We start from the raw sequence: 25,030 nt of genomic DNA on the forward strand, positions 1-25,030 counted from the left end.
AATTCATTTCATCAGGAGTTGAATTCTGCTTTGGAAACCTTTTTGCCTCCGAGTTGTGAAGACGTTGCTCCAGTGCCTTCAGCTTCCAGTGGTTGCCATTTTCTCTCTTCTCCTTTTATTTGGCTGTTGGAGCACCCTTAAATGACCCTCCATTTTTTTTTTAAACTTTTTTATACTTTTGCCTTCAAAGATTGCTGGGCAGTTTTATTAATGGTATATCTCAAATCTTTTATGGATTTAAAAAAGTTCTCTAATCGCATTTCCAAGAGCTCACCTCGGTTCTTTGAACATGCCTTCTCCACGTGCTCTCAGTCTTGTTTGATAGAACTTGTCTTTCTGAGGTTATCAGTGGTATTAGGCATGAGGCAACCTGTAAAGCTGAAACAAACACAAGGAAAGACTCAAGTTAAAATTTTTTTACACATTTATTAATTGCAAGATGAAAATTTTTTGTCTTCTTTATCTGTGTGAATTTTTCTGTTCCTCCCTTGATGCCATTTTTTTCCTTGGTATTTTTAATATGGTCTTGACTTTTCTTACCCCTTTTGGTTGAGTGACTGCACTCCTCTTTTTCAACTTATGGAAACATATAAAGGTTAGAGAAGAGAACTGTAATGCATTGAATCAATAAATCTTAGGACCATTTACTTCCGAAACATACCAGGCACATAAGAAAAGATAAAAGCGCAAGAGGTCTGCTGTTAATGACTCAAAGCTGAGATTTTGACATGCAGGACTACAGGATGCGCTTGAGGTGGGCATTCCTCACTGAAGCTCTGAGTGTACAAAGGGCTGTGTGGTTGTGGCTTTAACCTCTGGAATATAAGCCATCTCACCCTCAGCTCCCAGGGGAATGGTCAAGAGCTCCATAGAAGGGTTTTGCCGACATATTTACCAATGCCACACCAATGCCACTAACTATAATGCAGTTTGGCAGTTTTCTAGGTTTGCAGTTTATGGCATTTCTCCTTTTGTTGCCAGATCCACTTTAATGTTCATCTCGGCTCTTTAAATCAATTATGGGTGCTGGGGAATTGTCTCTTTTCCAGCTGCTTAGACTGTTTTATGTCCGACAGTACCAAGGAGGGAACAACCTGAAAGTCTCCTTTAAACATCTAACCCACTTAGTTTCAGTCCATTATCTCAGGAAGTTCTCATCAGTGATGGACTTTGTTTTCCAAGGTTTCCTGTACCTCCGCCTCCCCAGAGGGCAATGCTCCTTTGAATTTCCTACTTGTTTCTCATTTGCAAACGTCCACTCACCAGCTTCGTTCACCAGCAACAGTGCCTGTCATCACATGCCATTCCATCATATCCAGAGAGTTACTCATGAAATGTTAATGCATTTTATTTGTTCTTATACTTATTGTAAACATAATTAACATTGCCATTCTTTTATGATGTGATACTTCATAGGTCCTATATTCAAAGTTTTGACTGATTCACAAAGATTAAAAAAAAGGTTAAAATGTAAAAAGGGAAAAAGATAGGTTTATATAATTTAAAACCTTTGTGACTCTTTGTGACTCCCTGGACTGTAGCATGCCAGGCTCTTCTGTCCATGGGATTCTCCAGGCAAGAAAACTGGAGTGGGTAGCCATTCCCTTTTTCAGGGGGTCTTCCTGACCCAGGGATCAAGCCCAGGTCTCCCATACTGCAGGTAGATTCTTTACCGACTGAGCCACAAAGGAGCTACATAATTTAAACAAACAATGATTATTGACAGAGGTATAATTTGATCTAGTTGATTCCAGTGGTATTGATCTTAGACGTCTTTTAGTTTGTTGCTTCATTTTTATTCTCTGTGGGGAGCCCTTATTATAGTATAGGTGTGTCAGATATTGAGTGGTGTGAACTTTTTTCATCATGACAGTATCCTCATGTGTTCAGTAAATGTGTTCTCCCCATATTTTGCATTGCACTGCTTAAAGTTACATCTTTCCTGTCTTACATTCCTCTTTTGTTTAGATTTCATTGGTTATTCCCATCTAATGTTTCTGTTTGATTAATCTGTGGGGTTTTATTTTCCAATCATCCTTCCATTTCTTCAGTGTTCTCTGTTCATTTTCTTACTGTGACATTTCATATTAGTCTTACTGTGTATTATCTCTCCTATTGAATGTGGGGCTTCCCTGGTGGCTCAGTGGTAAAGAATCCACCTGCCAATGCAGGAGACGCCGGCTCAATCCCTGGGTCTGGAAGATGCCCTGGAGAAAGCAATAGCAATGCACTGTAGTGTTCTTGCCTAGGACAGAGGAGCCTGGCAGGCTACAATCCATGGGGTTGCAAAAGAGTCAGACATGACTTGGTGACTAAACAACAACAGTATTGAATACATGTCTAGAGTTTCTTCATGCCTTTCTGTTGTTTTTTCATAACTTTAAGCCTTTGAACAGAGAAGGCAATGGCAACCCACTCCAGTTCTCTTGCCTGAAAAGTCCCATGGGCGGAGGAGCCTGGTAGGCTGTAGTCCATGGGATCACAAAGAGTCGGGCACGACTGAGCGACTTCACTTTGACTTTTCACTTTCATGCATTGGAGAAGGAAATGGCAACCCACTCCAGTGTTCTTGCTTGGAGAATCCCAGAGACGGGGGAGCCTGGTGGGCTGCCGTCTATGGGGTCGCACAGAGTCGGACACGACTGAAGCGACTTAGCAGCAGCAGCAGCAAGCCTTTGAAAACAAACTCAGAGAAACAGAGAGCACTTTCATCATATAAGTGCATGAAAGCATATACAACTGTTGCTTTTAAAAACCATCATGTATTAACTATCACTGTCAATATTTAATAAATAACAGCCATGGTTTTTGAGTTATCATTGCATGCAGCTGCTTATTAGCCAAAGTGGAACACACACACACACATAAACACACACACACTCAGCTAAACATTTAAACAATGCGCCTAAGTATTTTATGGGCTTCGTAGGTAGCTCAGTGATAAAGAAGCAGCCGGAGACACAGATTCGATTCCTGGGTCAAGAAGATCCTCTGGAGAAGAAAATGGCAACCCACTCCAATTTTCTTGCCTGGGACAGCCCATGGCCAGAGGAGCCTGGCAGGCTAAAATTCATGGGGTCACAAAGAGTTGTACACAACTTAGCGATTGAGCATGCACACACCTAAGTGTTTTATAAAACTCCTGCTGCTGCTGCTAAGTCGCTTCAGTCATGTCCAACTCTGTGCGACCCCATAGACGGCAGCCCACCAGGCTCCTCTGTCCCTGAGATTCTCCAGGCAAGAACACTGGAGTGGGTCGCCATTGCCTTCTCCAATGCATGAAAGTGAAAAGTGCTAGTAGCATCTAAAGTTATTCTTTCACCTGTATCTTTCTCTTAAATTCCAGACTTGATATTCAACCCCCCCTTTTTTTAAAATTTCAGTATTCAAATTTATGCTTCTCAAAATTAGATCTTTTTCTCTCTTTTTACCTCATTTGAATTTACAATTAAATAATTCCACATTGTTTCTCATTCTCATAACCTTTGATTAGTATGAGAAAGTTCAATATAGACTTCCCAATTGAAAGTCAGTAAAAGATACATAGAGCAATGCCTGACACTAACTAAAGTGCCATTCATGAAAAGATCGTGCTTTTTTAAACCCATTAACCCATTTTTATGTTAGTGATTAGTCGTTATCTTTCTAAGAAAGTGAAGGTTGCTCAGTCATGTCTGATTCTTTGTGACCACATGGACTATACAGTCCATGCAATTCTCCAGGCCAGAACACTGAAGTGGGTAGCCTTTCCCTTCTCCAGGGGATATTCCCAACCTAGGGATTGAACCCAGGTTTCCCATATTACAGGTGGATTCTTTACCAGCTGAGCCACCAGGGAAGCCCATCATTCTAAGAAGCCATTCACAAAGACTGATAGTAGGTCAAGTTAAGGTTTTAGATCTGGTAACCTTTTTCAAAAATTTGTCCTGCTCCCCTACTTACATGATTTTTGCCATTTACATTTATTGTTGTGATGCACAAAAGCTAACTTATCTAGTGGTCTGATACATAATTTGAAATCAAGTAAAAATATTTTTATTGCTGATATTATTAAATTGGACTTATATTTTTAAATATCTTTTAGAAACTTCTGTTTGTTAATTCACTTTTACTTAGTTCTTAGTAGTATTATATTTGTCATCTGCTTAGTGTTAAATCAGTGCAAAGAAACAGAGGAAAACAATAGAATGGGAAAAACTAGGGATCTCTTCAAGAAAATTAGAGATACCAGTGGAATATTTCATGCAAAGATGGGCACAATAAATGGCAAAGATGGGCACAATAAATGACAAAAATGGTATGGACCTAACAGAAGCTGAAGATATTAAGAAGAGGTGGCAAGAATACACAGAAGAACTGTACCAAAAAGATCTTAATGACCCAGATAAACACAATGGTGTGATCACTCACTTAAGGCCAGACATCCTGGAATGCGAAGTCAAGTGGGCCTTAAGAACCACCACTATGAACAAAGCTAGGGGAGGTGGTGGAATTCCAGTGGAGCTATTTCAAATCCTGAAAGATGATGCTGTGAAAGTGCTGCACTCAATATGCCAGCAAATTTGGAAAACTCAGCAGTGGCCACAGGACTGGAAAAGTCATTCCAATCCCAAAGAAAGGCAGTGCCAAAGAATGTTCAAACTACTGCACAGTTGCACTCATCTCACATGCTAACAAAGTAATGCTCAAAATTCTCCAAGCCAGGCTTCAACAGTATGTGAACTGTAAGCTTCCAGGTGTTCAAGCTGTATTTAGAAAAGGCAGAGGAATGAGAGATCAAATTGCCTACATCCATTGGATCCTAGAAAAAGCAAGAGAGTTCCAGAAAAACATCTACTTCTGCTTCATTGACTATGCCAAAGCCTTTGACTGTGTAGATCACAGCAAACTGGAGAATTCTTCAAGAGATGGGAATACCAGACCACCTGACCTGCCTCCTGAGAAATCTGTGCAGATCAAGAAGCAACAGTTAGAACTGGACATGGAACAACAGACTGGTTCCAAATTGGGAAAGGAATATGTCAAGGTTGTATATTGTCACCTTACTTATTTAACTTATATGCAGAATACATCATGTGAAATGCCAGGCTGGATGAAGCACAAGCTAGAATCAAAATTGCCAGGAGAAATATCAGTAACCTCAGATTTCCAGAGATACCACCCTTATGGCAGAAAGTGAAGAACTAAAGAGCCTCTTGATGAAAGAGTAGAGTGGAAAAGTTGGCTTTAAACTCAACATTCAAAAAACTAAGATCATGGCATCCATTCCCATCACTTCATGGCAAATAGATGGAGAAACAATGGAAATAGTGAGAGACTTTATGTTTTGGGGTTCAGAAATCACTGCAGATGGTGACTGCAGCCATGAAATTAAAAGACACTTGCTCCTTAGAAGAAAAGCTTTGACAAACCTAGACAGCATATTAAAAAGCAGAGACAGTACTTTGCCAACAAAGGTCCATCTAGTCAAAGCTATGGTTTTTCCAGCAGTCATGTCTCGATATGAGAGTTAGACTGTAAAGAAAGCTGAGTGCCAAAGAATTGATGCTTTAAAACTATGGTGTTGGAGAAGACTCTTGAGAGTCCGTTGGACAGCAGGGAGATCAAACCATTCAATCCTAAAGGAAATCAGTCCTGAATATTCATTGGAAGGACTGATGCTGAAGCTGAATCTCTGAACTTTGGCCACCTGATGTGAAGAACTGACTCATTGGAAAAGACCCTGATGCTAGGAAAGATTGAAGGCAGGAGGAGAAGGGGACAACAGGAGTTGGTTGGTTGGATGGTATCACCAATTCGATTGACATGAGTTTGAGCAAGCTTTGGGAGTTGGTGATGGGCAGGGAAGCCTGGCGTGTGCAGTCCACGGGATCGCAGAGTAGGACACAACTGAGCGACTGAACTGTACCGAACTAGTGGTAAAGGACATGAAATTCCCTGGATGCTGTGTGCTCTTAATTTTTTGTGATATCGATTAGTAATGAGGAGGGGTAGTGAACTTTTTTTTTTTTGCTGTCACCGTCTTACCCAATTAGTAGGAAAAAGAGTCTTCTAAAATGAAAAATGGCAATAGATTTAATCAGAGGATCAAAAATCCCATCACAGCCACAGACACACACACACACATTCATGTCAACCTTCTTCCATCAAATTAGAAAAAACATTCTTATTTACATTAATACAGAGCATATTTGTTTTCACATCATGATACAAGTCACTGTGTTTTGTTGGAAATGCAACAAATAAAATTGCAGCTGTTTTTTATTTGATCTTCTAAAGATCCAAAGATGTTCAAGGATTCAGTTTGCTCAGCCTTCCCCATAGTGTCATCTGTTATTTGGGAAGGAGACCTAATTTGCAACAGATATAAAACTATTTGTCATTTTGCAGGTTTGCCAAAAATAAATGAAACTATTAATTACTACATTCTTGAGCAGCTGTTAATAAATTGGGATAACTGTTCATTAGAGTACTGGTTAATGACATAGACTATATTTGGTTAGTGTTGCTTTTCACAGAAATGTATCAACAAAATCAAGTGTATCAGCAACTAAGTGATGCTTTATTTTAATTATTTAAAATGAGAATTACCTATCCTATGGTAGGAGAGATTTAATTTAAAACAAATTCTCTTTTGTCATATAAAACTAATAATTCAACACCATATTTTAAAGCAAGTTATATCAGTCAACATTTTGTGTACTTAATATTTACATTCCAAAATAATGGCTTGAAACTGCTTTTAAATGGTAATTTTAAAAAATTATAATCCTTTATTATTTTTTGTCTTTCCAAACCTAAAATTGGCATTAGATTTTATTGTTCTAAAACAGTTTACTCAATCTTCCAGATAGAAAACTATCTTTCAAAAAAAAAAAAAGAAAGAAAACTATCTTTCAGATTATTTTAATTCATTCATCAGTATGTGTGAATGAACAATTAGCAAGTATTCACATAGTCACTTTAATTTGAATCTATGCATTCCATATTTATTTAATTGAAATACATTTAATAGCAAATGTGTTCTAATTTTTTTTTTAATTCAATAGGTTCTAGGTAGAGGAAGTATTTAAAGTGGAATAATTGGAAACATCCCACATATGCAGCATAAATGCTTTCTAAAGAATTTAATTAATCTATTTTTCTTTATATGACCAAATTGTTTATTTTAAAAAGGCAGTATTCTCAGAAAGTCGGTCCTGCCTCGTGCCCTTTTGGCATCCTAAAGTTCTAAGCTACCTTGCCAAAATTTTAAACTAATGATTATAGAGAGTTGTTTTAAATTGTGATTACACCTAAAGAAAATTATCAGCAATTAGAATTTTGAGCAATTGCTTTTAAATTTAATGTGAATAACCCACACAGAAAAGAAAAAGGGGTTTGCCATTTGGAATATGTAATACGTTCAGGGCATGGTAAATAAAAAAGCAATCAAGTACTCTGGGGAAACATTCATTTTTACTTCCCTGTTTTCTTGGAATCTGATAGATGAGCTAGATATTTTCAAACGACTAAAAGTATGCACAGCCTCTCACCTCTGGAACAGCAGTTGAATTTGGCCATGGTCACTAATAATGAAGAATAGTTAGCATATGAAAGCTGTTGCAGTGACCTGTAGCTAAAATAAATTTGTCGTCTGAAGTCCACTTCCTTAAAGACCGGTGTCTGTTTCGCGGTTGGCACTCTCCAAATTGGTCCTGTGATTAAACGGGCATGGACACCGAGCTCACCTTTACCTCCTAGAGATGGTTCCCCAGGAAGTGGTGCCTGCACACCCGCGGGGCCACGTCGCAACAGCTTGTAGCACTCCTGCGGCCTGAATTAGAATTGCATTACAGGGACATTCGAGGATCTGTTCATACAGTGCATATATGTGCCGGAATACTTCCCAGGACAACAGGCACAGTCTTGATACAAAAGGATCAGTTAGGGAACTGATTCGTAAAAGAATTGATATAAAAATTAATGTTTTAAACCAGCAGTACAGTAAGCAAAGCATCTACTTGATAATTTGTACCTTCCAATCTCCAGAATAAACCTAGTAAATCCATCTGCCACATAGAAAACACTTTCAATGTAAAATACTATTTTATGTCTATAGAAGAGAAATTATATCCACTCTTATTTCTGAGGTATGTAACTCTTCATTATATAACAGGAGTCATCTGCAATCTAAAAAATTTAATGCAAATATAAGTAATTAGAATGTTTTAATGTTTCATCTAATAATTTATGAACAGGTTCATATATTAAACTATTAACTATCACTTTTTAGCTAATAGTAACGACCTTTCACTTCTAAGCCAATTTAAAAATAAATTCAAGTATCATAAAATAATGTCCCACAGAGTTAGAACTATGTTTTTAAAAGACTCAGTTTCTTCATAATCCGTGGTATTATCCTTGCCCTTACTCTTTAAAAATATTTTTCCATCACTCCAGAGTGATTTGTTTGTATACTAAGATATTTTGGGGGAATTTACCTTTTGTTTATTTCATATACTTCTGATCAATTCCAACTCATGCCCAATTATATTACACTAAATTAACATAATTCAACAGATGTTGATATTTAAATGTTTTCTGGCATTCAAATCTTGGACAGCTGTCTTCGAGCTTGGGGAAAAGGCAAACATTTAGAGTTAAATGCTGAACATATGCTTAAATTACTAATTAGAAAGATGGAATAAAAACTATGCATTATCCTTTCTAAGGACAATAAACCTCAGAGAGGGATTTCTATAATCCTTTTGTATCAAGTTATAGTCCTGGGTGTGTACAGACTAAATAACATGGACTTCATGGATAACTTTATTTAATTTCAGATTTGATCACTTAAAAATCATGGAGAGTCTCACTAATATGTGAAAAACCTATGATGACTTAATACTTTCAGTCTTAAGAGTTGAAAAGATGCCTTTGCACTTGCAATATCAAGATGGCAAAAGCAGTTTTTGACAATATTTTATTATGGAAAATGTCATCACAAGCAGAAATACAGAGAAAAATATAAACTGGCTTAGGTAATATATCAGCTGGCTTAGGTAATTACATGTGGCCAGCCTTATTTCATCTTTATCTTATTTCAACTGAAATATGTCAGTATATTTCTCTAAAACATAACAGTCTCAAAGAAATCCCATTGTACCATTATCACATCTATTAAAAAAGCAATAATTCTTTAATATATAGGAATATATATATGTTTATGTGTGTTTAATTATAGCTGATACGCAGATGTCTCCACTTATTTTATAATCTCTTGTCTTACACATTGTTTGAATTGGGATCCAGATGAGATCTATCTGTTAAAATTGTTTGATATATATATGTAACTTCCCATTGATTTATAAGCCCTCCTCCCCTTTCATTTTTTCCTTGAAATTTTTTGTTTGAAGAAGTCAGCTTGTTTGTCCTATAAAGTTTCTCACATCTGAGGAATGTTGCAGATTTTATCCACATGGTGTCATTTAACCTCTTCCTCTGTCCCTTGAGTTTTCTGCTGTGGGTATTTCGAGCTAGAGAATCGATTTGATTCAGGTTCAGTTTTGCTGTTTTGTTTTGTTTCTGCGTAACTGTTCGAGGGATGGTGGCCTAGACTTCCCTCTCTATGCATCTCTCTCTCTGTGATTTGTTAGTCATAAAGATCATCGCCCAAATTCATTCACTAAGGGTCATGGGATGACGATATGTTAATTCTGTCTTCACACTTTGGTTCATTAATTGGATTACTTCTGTTTCAAACTTAGCCCCTTCCAATACTTGATTACTGAGGTACAGATCACATAGGAAAAGCAAGATGAATACTTGCTCCTTTCCCTTTAGTTATCAGTTTTCAAAATTAATTGATTTCTTACACTTTCCAGAGGTGACTGGTGAAATTTTATTGTTTCTTTAACTCATTGATTTAAACAGATTTCATGTTTAAATACGTTTAACTCCATTTGTTATCGTCCTAATTGATATTAAATTGGCCCATTTTTGGGCGGTGGGAGGTTATTTAAATGGGTTCCTGAATCTTTCCTTGCCAGGAGATTTTGCTTTCTTCTTTGCTGTCTGGTATATTTATATTTTCTAGGCTTTCTTGGACCTTTTCCAGCCTAGACCAAGAATCAACCATTTCTTTAAGAATTACTGATTCATTTACTGGGAAACAGTTTTAGAAACCACAGTCTGCATATGAGGGGTGTCATTATTTCTAGACATTTATAATGAAATGACTTAAAATTTTTTAACATGTTGGCTTATACTAGTAGTTCCAGTTCAAATGCAAGACTTCATTGTAAAATTTTCTGTCATTGATTTTAATGTCCTTTTTCAACATTAAAAGTATTACCTCTAGTGACACCGTAATAATTGTTCATTTTATCGATCATACCATACATACATAATAGTCTCAGAATCACCATACTGTCATGACCACTAATAAAATTATTACCGAAAATAGTTTAGGTTTTTTCTTTTTTGTATTCTTTTTGTACCTAGTATTATATTTCACTAGAAATGCACAAATTCATGTATTTTAAAGTCACTTGAAATAGTTTCCAAGGATAGATATATTAATCCATAGTTAGGTGTAGAGACTGTTTTTTAAAATTGTTTTTGTTTTATAACAATAGAAAAATTGTTACAGCTTCCACAATCAAATCTCATCAGGAAATTTCTTTCAAAGAAGTCTGACTTGTACTCAGTTTTCACCACTTATTCCTACCTCCTCATACAGGTGGCTATTGCTTTTTTTTTTTTTTTTATGGTTTATCTTTCCTTTGGCTTTGTTTTTCTATTTTTAAGATAAGCAGACCTATCTTCCTTGCCCTACTTTTCCACTTCCTTTTTTCTCTCACTCTTACTCTCACTCCAATATACTGTTTGATTTTTAGGAAGGTTTATTTTTTCTAATAATTACCTTTTCATTAATATTTTTATATAATAACCACAGGTACAAAACTTGTGGATACTGAGTGCGAACTGTATTTTATTTTAACTCATTTAATTTCCATAGTTACCCTTTGAGATAGAGACTCTTATTATCCCCATTTTGCATATGAGAAAACAGAGGAGTTAAATAACTTTCCCAGGTCAAACTGTAGATAATTTATACAACAGTCTTTATTGTTTTTTTCCCCAAGTCTTCTAAGGCATATAAAAATTCACTTGACCATTTTCTCAAATCTAGTATCTTGTTTTTAAGAAAAACCACTGTCTTCTGAAATAGTAATTTTTTAGCATTATTCAGATTACTTATACATTATTTAGAGAAAAAGTGACATTTTGACTGATCACAGCTAATATGACTTTTGTTTGGTCATTTGGCATTTGTTTTCTGAAAAGTAAAAAATTGTCAGGGCTTCCATGGTTTTCCAAAGAAATTGATTATGTAAATCAGAAGAGGAAAGGATTTAGATTTGCCATTAATTTCTGTTGACTATTTCTTCATGGACACTTAGAGGCAAGAGACCTCCCAGATACAGAGGCAATAAACCTGATTTACCAAAATTTCATAAGATGTTTGGTTCAGAGATCTTGATGCAAAACTAACCCTTGGTATAGACTAATGCATTCCAAGTTTGCGAATATTTCAATTGAATTGAACTGGGAGAATCCTGAAGTACTCTCCCTCCTGATTATTGAGCATTAGTGTTCCCATAGTCATCACAAGCATCCCTAGTAGCTTACCTAGCTCTTACATTATATTTCACAGTCTAGTAAACATTTGTGAATAAGTCAGGTGGCTAAGTGGTAAAGAAATCTCCTGCCAATGCAGGAGATGTGGGTTTGATCCCTCGGTGAGGAAGATCCCCTGGAGAAGGAAATGGCAACCCACTCCAGCATTGTGGCCTGGTAAATCTCACAGACAGAGGGGCCTAGCAGGCTGCAGTCCATGGGATAGCAAAAGAATTGAACACAACTTAGCGACTAAAGAGTAGCAGCAACAGCTGCAGAAATTTTACATTCGGAATGTTCATTCATCTGCCAGAAACTATCATGGAAGAGGAGTAACTGAAAGCATTCTTTTCACAAAGTTACACTTAGTGAAATGCAAAATTATGTAGAAAGGTAAAACACTTTACTGCCAAGGTGCCTGCATGTGTTATAAAAGCTGGTTTATGTGTGCAAGCTTGGTTTTGCAGACATTTATATCCCAGAGCCCAAAGTATGGACCAAGTAAGTTTTCTAGTTTTCTATTTCCATAAGTAAACATTTCTTTATTTTAGAATATTGATTATCATAAAAACAAGTCACTCCAAAAACTCTGGCATGCCTTGGTAAATTTCATTCAAACTGTTTAATAAATGCCCGAATTATAAGGCTTGCAAGAACCAAGGGGATTTTACTTAATAAGTCGGATGTGGACCCCACTGCCTTCAAGGACTAAACAGTCTGGCTAGAGTATTAATTAGCTCATGTACTTATATATAGCTGTAGTTTAAGGCAGAAAACATTGTTTTCTCTGAGCAGTGGGAGATTATTCTGGCAGTGGCAATTAGAAAAGACTGCATAAAATGGAGGTGGCATTTCACCTGGGTCATAGACTCTCAACTGAATTCTGTTCGTAAGCAATAATTTAACCTAAATTCAAGTAAGTTATATTAAATGGTAATGTTCAGTGCATGTTCAGTCACTTCAGTCATGTCTGACTCTTTGTGACCCTACGGACTGTAGCCTGCCAGGTTCCTCTGTCCATGTGATTCTCCAGGCAAGAATATTGGGGTGGGTGGCCACGCCCCGCTCTAGGAGATCTTTTGGACCCAGGGATGGAACCTACATCTCCTGCATCTCCTACATTGCAGGTGGATTCTTTACCCACTGAACCACCTGGGAAGCCCAAATGGTAACATTGTCTGGCATATTCCAAAGTAGTACATCTTTCAGAAGTTTGAGACATGCTGACCCATTTTTTAAAAATTCAGTTTTTATTACCTCCTCAACCTGGAGGTTAAAAGTGACAACCATATTTTCCTTTGCTTTTCTATATTCATGCTCAGCCAATGTACATTACAGCATATAGAATTATGTTATTATTGTAAGTCCCCTCTCAACAAGCAAAGTCATGGAGCCTTCACAAAACTAAGCTGCACTCAGTCTTAATCCTGTATCTGCCAACTCAGTCATGCAAGGGAATTGTAGACTCTACTAGAACGAGCAAAACCTCTCAACTTCAGGAGCTGCCTTGGAAAGGGATCTACATTTGATTCCATCTCTTCATTAGCGCAATAACTTTCTGCCTACAGCTGCAATGAAATCCAGAATTATATCTACAAAAAATTATGATCATTTTCCCACTGAGTTTAATCATCAATTTAGTTGATAAACTGATTAATACAGTCAAACAGGCAGCTCCATTCTTTTTCTCCAGAGAATTTAAAAATAATTGTGAATGGACAGATTGGTTGGATTTATCAACACTCGATGCTACAAGGAGACGCCCCTCCCCCCTCTCCCTCCTACGGCCCAGCTCCCGCCATGTTGAATCGCTTACAGAGCCCCAGATACAGCATCTCATGTGTGCATCTCATGGCATCTGTGCCTCTTCAGATGTCTTCTCCCAGCAAGGGGCCTGGAATGCCTTACATGCTGGTTTGGAATTCTCTTTGCATATTGAGGGGAAATCATTTTCCCACATGATCAGTAGACTTTAACCCCTATGAATGAAATGCATATGAAAGCAAATGAAAGCCATATCTTTTTTATTTCTCAATCCTGTTTTATGGCATAGGGCATGGCATGCATTACATTTTCAGTAGATGCTTATTAAATGGAGTATAATAAACTAAGTTGAATGAGGTACTATGGTATAGGGGAAAAAGTGATTCTTTTGAGGCAAGCATTTCTTGGCTCAAATATGAGGACTTACTTTACTTCTCATTTACCTGATCTTTGATGAATAACAGTTTCTGTGGATCTCAGGTTCTTCAGACGTATATCAGGTTTATGTGACGATTAAACAAGATAAAGTATGTGAAAATATTTGGCATAGCACCCCATATATAACTGAAACAGTCAATAAGCTTGGATGTTCCTGGTAATTTAGATAATAAATTCTGTAAGACTTAAGAACCCAACATGTGTTCAAAATAATTTTTAAGATAATAAAATATATTCTCTGTCCTGCCCTTTTCACTCCATTATTCCCTGAAGCTAGTAAAAGAAAGAAACTCAGCACTTATGTTCCACAATGCTACTGAACTAAAAGCTCCATTTAGAGTCAGAAATCATCAAATAGGACAATAGGTAAAAAGTCAGTTCAATAAACAAATTCAAATATTATATATGGTATTGGATGAAGTAGATCTGAAAATGAAAAGTGCATGGACTTCACTTTTAAAAGTTAAAAATATTATGAATACTCATAATAGTATTAATCACTAAAAATGGCAACTATCAAATACCATCCTGGGAAGCATTTCATAGTGTCTGATCAGAGAGGGAATGTGGGATTCTATCTGCATCTATAGTCTGATCTGATGGTTCCTTTATGTCAGATGCAAGGTGCTATCAAGAATAGACACATAGATCATTGCATTTAATGGAGATATCTAAAAGAATCATTTATTTTGAGTAAGTCTCTCTGAGTGTCAATACTAGCTTGATCATTTTTTAAGGGAATTAGAATAAACTTATTGTTGACTCTATACTAAATATCAGTGCAATTGCAATCACATTCCAGAAATGTATAGTTACAGCTATGAATCAAGTAAATCAAATCAGTATCGATAGCTTCCCTGATAGCTCAGTTGGTAAAGAATCTGCCTGCAATGCAGGAGACCCCAATTCTATTTCTGGATTGAGAAGATCTGCTGGAGAAGGAGTAGGCTACCCACTCCAGTATTCTTGGGCTTCCCTTGTGGATCAGCTGGTAAAGAATCCGCCTACAATGCGGGAGACTTGGGTTTGATCCCTGGATTGGGAAGATCCCCTGGAGAAGGGAACAGCTACCCACTCCAGTATTCTGGCCTGGAGAATTCCATGGACTACATAGTCCATGGGGTCACAAAGAGTCGGACGCGACTAAGCAACTCTCACTTTCACTGTGGTGTGAAGAATAAAAGAATATTCCAAGGTGCCTCAAATATCATAGATTCTGCTTGAAGAGACAATATCAAAATTTGAACTCAGGTGAAATAAATTTTCTGCAATTTCCCCAAAATGGTGGCCTGCTACTATAGATAGCTATGTGGGTTTATTACATCGTATGCTGCTGCTGCTGCTAAGTCGCTTCAGTCGTGTCCGACTCTGTGCGACCCCATAGACATCAGCCCACCAGGCTCCCCCATCCCTGGGATTCTCCAGGCAAGAACACTGGAGTGGGTTGCCATTTCCTTCTCCAATGCATGGAAGTGAAAAGTGAAGTCGCTCGGTCGTTTCCGACTCTCAACGACCCCATGGACCGCAGCCCACCAGGCTCCTCTGTCCATGGGATTTTCCAGGCAAGAGTACTGGAGTGGGGTGCCATTGCCTTCTCCAATTACATCGTATAGTACTTTCTTATTCATGTGTGTCTACTGCATTAGGCTATGAGCCCCTCCATGGTAGGAGTTATCTTATTCTTGGTGTTTCGTTTAGTGTCTTGTGAATTACATGATTCAAGGTCAAGTTTTGTTAATTGTTAAATGAGTGTTTTTGAGTGAATTTAAATAACAGCTTAAGAAAGTGTTTTCCAAAAAAAAAACGCATGATTGATTGCCAAATGAAATGTTGAGGCAACAGTTGTTACCATAGTTTGATTTGTTTTAGTTCAATAAACATTTGTCCTGTTTCTCAGAGATGACAGAGGCAAAGCTAGGTTCTGCGAATTAGACATGGTGCTTGGCCTCTAGTTGTTTCCAGTATGTATTTAACTGACATCCACTCTAATCTGAAAGCAACTTGAGGCCATACCATAGGATAAGTATAATGACAGAGACGCACACAGATGGGTAAGAAATATAAATAAAAAGCACTTGGAAAAATAATGAGCCTAGGGAAGTTTGAAGAAGAGAAAAAACATTTAGATTTAAATGCAGGGAGAACTTTGAAGGGTGAAAGGGCAGGCTCTCAAAGATGGTAGAATTAGGAAGCTTTTTCAAGTGCGTAGAACCCATTGTCTTACGTGTTCGCTCATATACATAGACCTGGTGACTGGCACTTCTTAAAGCAAAATCTGAAGAAATTAAACAAATATGGGAAGGATGATGGCAGTGCCAGGGAAGCTAAGATGTAGCAGCAGTTCTCCCAAATAGAAATGTAGAAACCTGCCTGAATAATTTGCTCTCTGAAAAGATTAACTTTCCTCTCAATGTGAGAATGTCCTCATTCACATACACTCAGAACATTCTAATATCTACCTGAATTGCATACAATAACCCCCGCCACCTTTCAGGTACCATTTGTTTATTATAATGAAGAGGTAAAAAAAGAAGAAGAAGAAGGATTTAAATGAGCTGTTTAGGGATATAGAAGTGATATCACCAGAATCACAGCCCCTCAAGGCTTTAGCTAAAGTACGGAACACACGATGGAGAAGCAAGTCGCCTTTGAAGTGGAAAGTACTGAGAGATGGCCAAGAGAAGGTCCGCCGTGGCAGTGGGCTGACCTGAGAAAGTCAGTGGGCTTCAGACTCGTGAGAGGCTCATGGGTTTTTAATGAGTTTTTGAAATGAAAATGAGCGCTTTATTCTTAACATGCTGTGACACCTTTAAAGCCAGCAGAATCACTCTAAGGAAAAATTTAGCTTTCCTATTAACTACCCCAAAAAATTCCTACTCATTATTTAGAAATGACCTTGATTTATACCCTTATTATATTGATATTATCTTTATCACATTGATAGTATTGAGATGAAACGAGCTTATACAGTCGTGTGTGTATTTCGTGTCTGTTTCCTGACACTCTACACTAGGCATTCTCCCGGCTACCTACCATCACGTCCCCTGTGCTGTGAGATCCTGGGTAAATTGCTTTATTTCTCTGTGCCCTGGGCTTTTTATCTGTTAAGCGGAAATGATGATAATAGTAAATTGAATAGCTGACAGTTTCCAGTTGCTTACTGTGGGCAGGCTTTGTGCCAAGTGTTTTACACAATCAATCTTTAAAATAAAATCTTCAAAAAATCTTTGAGGTAGATAACTAATCTAATCACAGTTCTTGAAGGTAAGGAAATTGCGGCCAAGGGAGCTTAAGTAACATGCCAAAGGTTAGGAAAAGTCCTTCTCACACATTGACAAGATACGGTAATAAGTTGGCTCTTTTCCCAACTTAGTTGGGAAAACAGAAATGGTGGTGTCAGACGTTAGGGTTAGGTGAGGACTCAAGCAGATCAGGCCAACAGAACTAAAGCTTCGTCTAATACTTCAGCTTCCACAGTGGGAAAAGTTCCACCTGCCTTTGGCAAAGAAATACCTTCAGCTGCCAAAACCACTTGCATTGATTAATCCTGTTGTTTGCTGTTTTCTGATTCATCTCATTATAATTTGTATTTTTTTGTTCCATGCTCATTGTAAAAATAAAGTCCAACATAAATGGGAGGCATAGAGAAGACAGTTTCCAGCAAATGGGAGATAATCGTCACCAGTATTTGTGGCATGGTTTCCATACTTTTCAGCAAACACCTTTGCATGGTCATTGACTTGGAGATATTAATTTAGTTACCATGAAGATGGAGAAGGAAATGGCAACCCATTCCAATATTCTTGCCTGGAGAATTCCATGGACAATGGAGCCTGATGGGCTACATAATCCATGGAGTCACAAAGAGTCGGACACGACTGAGTGACTAACACACACACATACCATGAAGAAAAATAAAACAGGATGAGAAGCTGGAGAATGAAAGAGGATGCTTTTCAGATAGAACATATCCATAGATATTTGGATAAAGCTTTTTTTTTTTAAGTGACATTATTAAATTCTATTCTTTGTGATACTGTAAGTAGAAAGGGTGGCCTATGTGTTTAGAATATTTTAAACTTTGCACAGAAATTTTAAGATAGGTGTTTTCTATTTTAGATTATGAATACTAGTTTGGTATCAGTCTATGGTGTTTGGTATTAATGCCTCCATTAATAGTTCAGAATCAGTTAGGAACCATGGATCCTCTTACTAAAAAGTACACACATTTTGCATTTGGTTTCATGAGGCTCCCGGCCCACCTGAATAGTGAAAATCATTCCGTCGTGTCCCACTCTTTGTGACTCCTGTGGCCTTCCAGGCTCCCCTGTTCATGGAATTCTCTAGGCAAGAATACTGGAGTGGGTTTCCATTCCCTTCTCCAGGGGATCTTCTCAACCCCGGGATCAAACCCAGGTCTCATGCATTGCAGGCAGATTCTTTACCATCTGAGCCACCAGTGCAGCCCTGAAGGCTCCCACTATCTCCTCCATGTCCGCACCTCCCATTCTCTCCCCCCTACGCCCCATTCACTACAGTTCATCCACACTTGCTCTTCTCTGAGGACCCTGGAGAGTCCTTAGCTAGTGACATTGGTCCCTGAGTTCCCTGGAAACTCCTGACACACAGCTTCCATCCCTCAAGGAGCTTCAGAGGGGAAGCCTTAATTGGCCTATAACCTGGCACGGAGGAAACACATAGGAAACGGTGCCAGCAGCAGCCACCAGTTACCTGGGTACAGCAGAATAAAGCAGATTGGGCAGAAGTAGATGTGGACTTGACCTCTCAGAAGAGATGGAAGAGGCACAGACAGGACAGATCCTTCAGAAGCTGTTGGGAACTGCACACTGGCAGGCAGGTCACTGTATCCAAGGGCTGGAGCCTTTGACAACAGGTAACCTGAGGTTGATGGATGCAGAGTAAAGAGCCACCCGAGCAGGTAGGTAGTGGGGTAGCAGGTAGGTATGGGGACCAGGAGTAGCTGATGCTTGAAGAAGGTCAGCCCACAGTGTTAGAGAGGGACCTGGTGGCTAGATCCATTTTAGCATCTGGGGAAGTCTGGGCAATGACCTAAAACATCAGAAGGTTTATAACAATACAGGGTATGTCCAGAATAAAGCAAGAGTTCAATTCCCAGGACACAAGTATTGCATTCAGTGCACTGAATTATAACTTAACGTCCCCCTCTCTGAAGTCAGGATTGTTCCAAAGGGAGGGGAAATGGGCTTGAGATGGACTAGGGTGTCACATGACCAAAGAAATGAGAGAGAAGGTGCCAGAACCAAAAACTGATCGGGGTATGAAGGACATACCAAATGCAAAGGGTTTTCATGTGCAAGATGGGGCTTTGAAGGAAAACCATGAAGAACAAGGATGTAATGTGATCCTAGAAGTTACGAAATAAATTTATGCTCAACGGTACTTGACATTGTGCATATTGGCACAGAAGGGAAAGAGCTAGATACTGATGTTTACTTGTTCAGTTAATACGCTGAGACATACTGACACCAAATAAAGGGGAATAGAGGGTAATTTGGATCTAGCAGGGGGTTCACACGGGGCTGGGTTTGCACTGCCTGCTCCTCCAGTGACACCACAGACCCGCTTCATCTCTGTGCAGCTGATGCCCTGTCCAGCCTTATATTTTTCTAACTGACAGTGAGTGTTCTTGCCAAATGCCAGGGCCCATAGTCACATCTGTTTGTCTCTCTCTGCAGCTTGTCTGAGGCTGCTCGGGAACACATTTTATCCAGGGGGCAGCTTTCAGGAGGCCTCATTCTCTGAAAAGCTCTATTTGTAAATGCGCCTACCGCGAAGGGACAAGTTGTTATTGTCTTTCCTTTTAATATTATTGTGTTTGACACTGCCTGTTTCAGCCCTTGTCAGCCCTTGTCAAAAGCCAGGTTCTCAGGTCCTCCCTAAGATTTTTTGTTTCTGCTTTGTGTTTGTTTTTTTGTTTTTTCCCAGACTTCTGTTTGTTTTTTTTTTCACTTTTTTTTCCTCTGGATAAAATGCCCCATTTCCTCCCACCACCTCACTTAAAAGGATGATAGCGATCTGCTATATTTAAAGTGAATAACCAACAAGGACCTACTGTGCAGCACAGGGACCTCTGCTCAATGTTATGTGGCAGCCTGGATGGGAGGGGAGTTTGGGGGAGAAAGGATTCATGTACATGTATCGCTGAGTCCCTTGACTGTGCCCCTGAAACTATCACAACAGTGTTAATTGGCTATCCTCCAGTACAAAATAAAAAGTTTTAAAAAGATAAAAAAAAAAATGTTTAAAAAAAAAAGAGAAATGATGAGATAAACCAAGTGAAGTCTGTTTCAAAAGCAAAACAAAATGAAAAGGTTTCTTTTTGAGCTCTGCTTTCGGATATTTAACAGGAAATTTTTCAGCATGAGTACAATGGGAAACGGTGTTTCAAATCATAACTCAGTGACTTTGCTTATTTAATCCATCACAGAAAAGCATTGTTTCTTTATCCTTTCCCCTTAAAGATACATGTGTGTCTACACCTAGTATTTTAAGGTGTCATTAGTCATAATGTGATCAGGGTCTGACTTTTCTCCTCGCTTTTCTACCCAAGCCAAGGCTCTAACTGAAACAGGTAGACTGATAGAGCTGATTGGTAATTTCCTTACAAAAAGAGCTTAACATTTTTGAACAATTTTGAGTCTCTTCATACGACAGTGTATGGTCATTTTTCAAAACACCACAGCAGAAAAACAAACAAAACCCCAAAATTGCCGGCTATCCCCTTGAATAATAATCCGTGTGTTCTGCTTTGCAAAGACAAATGACTCATTTAGGCTAAAGCAACTAGGCTGCCTTTGAGACGTTCATTGATTTTTAAATTAAAAAATAACTGCTCTGTTTTACATTAAGAGTGACAACTAAATAACGGAGTAGACCTTATTTAGTGTTATTTGTAGGAACTCTATTGCACCTCTCTGAAGCAGGGCGGGGAGGGGGACATGCTTCAACAAGGTAATCTTAGTGATCAATAATCCCGATCTCTCAATGTGCTGAAGCAGGTAGTCAATTCTTGATAGAATTACTGAAATACAGCTGGCTGTTTTTCTCATGGCTCAGGTCTTTGGGTTCAGTGTACTGACTTTATTAACTTTAATTTTATTCTCCTTGAAAGGTCTGTCTCTTTTACTTTATGTAGCTATGTTGGGGGTAGGGGAGGGGAGCTGAAGGAAAACAATCTATCCCACTTGTTCTATAAAGACACCCACAAAGGGAATTGGGGGCCCAGCAGATGAGAAAAAGGCTTAGAAGAGGGAGTCGTTCTTGAGATTTGTTTTTCGCTCTCTTTGCAAGCAGACCTCCCTAATAAATTTGAACAGTGTAAAAAAATTAAAAGTTTTAAAGGCAACATTGACTTGGGAGAGTGATTTTTTTCAAACAATTAGAAGACTCCAGTTCCATACAAGTAGTACAAGAACACTGTAAGTAGAAGTCAGCCTTCTTAAGAGTCACAAAGAGCAATTATTAATACTATGTATCCGACCCTCAAATATTTCTTCTAATGATTTCTAAAAGGTATTTCTTAAAAAGGACTCCCTTGGCTAATTTTTTTTAAGTGCAGTTTGAACTTTAAAAATAATCAAAAACAAGCTTAGTTTTTCAAATAATCCAGAATCAGGACTTTTCATTGACTGCCTTCCCACCCCTGCCCACATCTTCACTGAGACATGTTCACACATAGGAGCTTCACTGTGTGGCCATTTGATATTATTCTTCATTATAACAGAGACTAATACCCTGGGAGGATCTGTGTGTCTGAACTACCCGTAAACCTGGTTACCCTCCCAACCCCAGTTCATCAGCATCCCATGAATCTGACCAGCTTTCTTCTGCTCTATGACCTTTCATGACTCTGCTGCTGCTGCTGCTAAGTCACTTCAGTCGTGTCCGACTCTGTGCGACCCCATAGGCGGCAGCCCACCAGGCTCCCCCGTCCCTGGGATTCTCCAGGCAAGAACACTGGAGTGGGTTGCCATTTCCTTCTCCAATGCATGAAAGTGAAAAGTGAAAGTGAAGTCACTCGGTCATGTCCGACTCTACATCAGCTATAAAATCCAGACGGCTTCCGGGGCATGTATGACACACACGGCCCATGGTCCAGCCCAGTGTTCTTCTTCCATCGTGTGAGACAGTCCCTTCTGCAAACACTGCTCCCCAGACATCCTGAAGTTACTCATAATTCTCAGAACAGAGCAAACTCTTTACCATTTAGGAATACTTTCAGCAATAGGTATAGAAAACCTGTCCAGCAGTGGCTTAATTTAAGAATACTCATTACGTTTTAACTGGAGGATCAGAGGTAGAGAGTCCATGGGTTGGTTTTTGCGGCTCGCTCAGAGAAGGGCCACACTGCAGAATTCAGATTCCCACTTCATTCCTGACTCTAGAATGTTTCTTTCCCCTCCTCCTCAGCTGGTCCTGGTGTCAGAGACTGTCAGGTACGTGCTGTGTGCACGAGGCCAGCTGCTCCAGTCTTTTTCTAGTGGGGAGGTCCCAAGAGGGACCAGAGATGTTGGAGGATAATGTACAAAAAGATGAAGTCAGGTCTCTCTTACAGATATAAAATGAATAAGCGTTTGAGATTTTCTTTAACTCATCGATTAATGAGGGAGCCAGGCAGATGTTATAATGGGCTCAAAGAGAAACGAAAGAAGCACCAATGTATGTGAAGTAAGGAAGACTGAATGACTGTGCAGATGGATATAAACGCGTTTTCCACAGGAGGAGGACTGTCCTTCCCGAGGACAGAATTCATCTGTATAACTACAGACGAGAATTATTCTCTGTTGTTTTCAGTTATCTGTTACTTAGATAGCGCCCACAGACTCAGAATCCCGTGACTAGAAAGGTATACCCTATAGTTTTCTACTGAAGCACAGATTTTTTTTTTTCCCTACAAAGAAAAATGGTATATTCAATAAACGTGTTCAGGTTTGTGGTAAGGACTAAATACCGTAATCTCTAATAGTATTAAGAAAGCTCATTGTGCCTGCCACTACCTCTGCTGTTCCTAATTATTTCACATACTTACGACTTAATCTCCTCACTTGGATTTAAAACTCTTCCAGTAATAAGAACTAAACATTCCATTTCCTTTTGTATCTTCCACCTCCTTTTTCCTACTCTTCTCATTTCACCTCCTCTATAAGGTTTTACGCTAAGTCAGTAGTGGATACTAATAACTGCTTGCCAAAAGTGAATTCATTAATTGTTTTATAAAAATGATGCTGGCTTTATAAAAAGGACATGATTTTCCATTTTTAAAATTTCTATATAGTTTTTAAAAATAGCTATGATTGTAACTTTTTTTTTTTTTTTCTTGGCAATATGAGCCAAAACCCACATCTCAAAATCCAATAAAGGGACTTCCCTGGTGGTCGAGTGGTTAAGACTCTGCCCTGCCAACTCAGGAGGCGTGGACTCGGTCCCTGGTTGGGAAACTAACATCCCACATGCTGTACAGCACAGTCAAGAGAGAAAAGATTGTTTAAAAAAGCAATAAAAATGCCACAGTTATCCATGTTAAGAAACACTTCAACATATATATATGTGTATACGTATTTCTGCAAAGTTAGTCATTAGTTGAGTGAACTAATTTTTTAAGTATTTTAATAATTATATTTATTCCATAAAAGAGAATGAGTATGTACTCAATACAAAATGGAAGAGAAAACTAGTTAAATATATACCCACTTGTTTTTACCTATATTGATAGATTATACACCCACTGGATTAGCCAGATCACTAATTGTACTTTGTGTGTTATAGATACACTCTATATATCAAGTAATTTTACTCTCCAACTCCAATTTTTCATTATATCTAAATACCTGGGTGTAAATGTATGTTTTTTCTTATTTTTTTTACCTGAATTCATTTTTTCCTTTTACATTTTTCTCTAAAATACCTAGTTTTCAAATCGGACCCTATAAAACTTCAGGATACTGCCACATATTTTTCTGAATTACTAAAATGTCATGTTTCCTAATAAACTTGCTGTATTTATTTCTGCTTCATGACCCCTAGACACCATCCTAACCCCATGTCAGGGATTATAATCCAGGAAATTAACACAAGAGTCCCCTATAGCCTGAAATTTTTGAAGGCTTTTAAATTTTTTCCATCTTATTAGTTTGTCTTCATTTCCAATTGAACCATTTCTAACTGTACTAAAAGTCTTAAATTTAGGAGTCCATGGTTAAACAAAAAAATCTAATTTGGACTTACTCCAAGAATAACAGAAGGTCTGCTTCTTAGTTCTTATAAATCATGTCTTTACAAAGGTAATCCAATAGCATGTTAGCCTGTCTAGTATCAGTAAACCAGCATTAATGCATTCAAATTATGTTTCCTCACCTAGCTAATAAATAACTAAAGAATTCTAATCATGTGAATTATAAGGAAGAACATCACTGTTTCCTTCTATCTACGTAAAATGTTTTAAGAGAATTCACTGCCAGATAATATCCTAAAAGAAATTGATCATACTTTTCCTGTAATAAATGTTGTTCTGACAGTAAAGCATTAGTAACCAATTGATAACCTAGCAACAATATTGTGATCTCTTTAGATAATTAATCTTAGCTATTTTCCTGTCAGAAGCAACAGTGCTTGATTTTATGTTGAGCCAGAAAGATTGCCAGTTTTGAAAATTAAAAAGCATTCCTTTTATATTATTCATTCCAGTAACAATTTATGATGGCGCATTTAGCGGCTGAACGCTTGTCAACAAACGTAATTATGTTTCGATATAAACAAGATTGGTGGTTTGGCTAGGCTGCTCCATCTTTGTTGAGAATGTTTTGATTTAGGTTCAGATTATACAAGCTGTGTATTTATGTGTCATTTTTTTCCTCCTTTGTTAATAGTTTTTTCTGATAATTACTTGTAGGCAAACAAGCATGCATTTAGGATCTCTGTGCACAGGAGATATCAAACGGAGAAGAAAAGCCGCACCTTTGCCTGGACCTACAACAGCAGGTAAAAGAAAGCGGGCTCGGGGCAGAGCACACATACAAACTTTATACATCATCAGGAGTGAAACACGGATAATCCTTAGCTTGCACTGAGGAAGAAGCACAGTTCTAAGAAACCAGTAAAGCAAGTCATTTGCCTTTGGTGTCAG

The 25,030-nt window shown here is 38.2% G+C and overlaps 1 protein-coding gene across 16 annotated transcripts in view; it reads left to right on the forward strand.

Moving 5' to 3' along the window:
• The window catches only part of GPATCH2 (G-patch domain containing 2), a 195,005-nt gene that overhangs the window by 151,811 nt on the left and 18,164 nt on the right, over window positions 1-25,030 (forward strand). For 12 of the 16 annotated variants that reach the window (XR_015143619.1, XR_015143616.1, XR_015143614.1 and 9 more), the window contains one exon: window positions 24,797-24,885. The exons of the other annotated variants lie outside the window; for them this stretch is intronic. Coding sequence is in view for 4 of the 12 variants with exons in the window: in XM_086345287.1 (XP_086201413.1) it covers window positions 24,797-24,885 (89 nt within the window). In the remaining 8 variants the exon portion in view is untranslated. The remainder of the gene's footprint in view (window positions 1-24,796; window positions 24,886-25,030) is intronic. 16 annotated transcript variants of the gene reach the window in all.

Source organism: Bos grunniens, chromosome 16 (assembly GCF_055505025.1).
Source record: "Bos grunniens cultivar Pamir isolate PY7600 chromosome 16, Bosgru_T2T1.0, whole genome shotgun sequence".
In the NCBI taxonomy this organism is placed as follows: domain Eukaryota; kingdom Metazoa; phylum Chordata; class Mammalia; order Artiodactyla; family Bovidae; genus Bos; species Bos grunniens.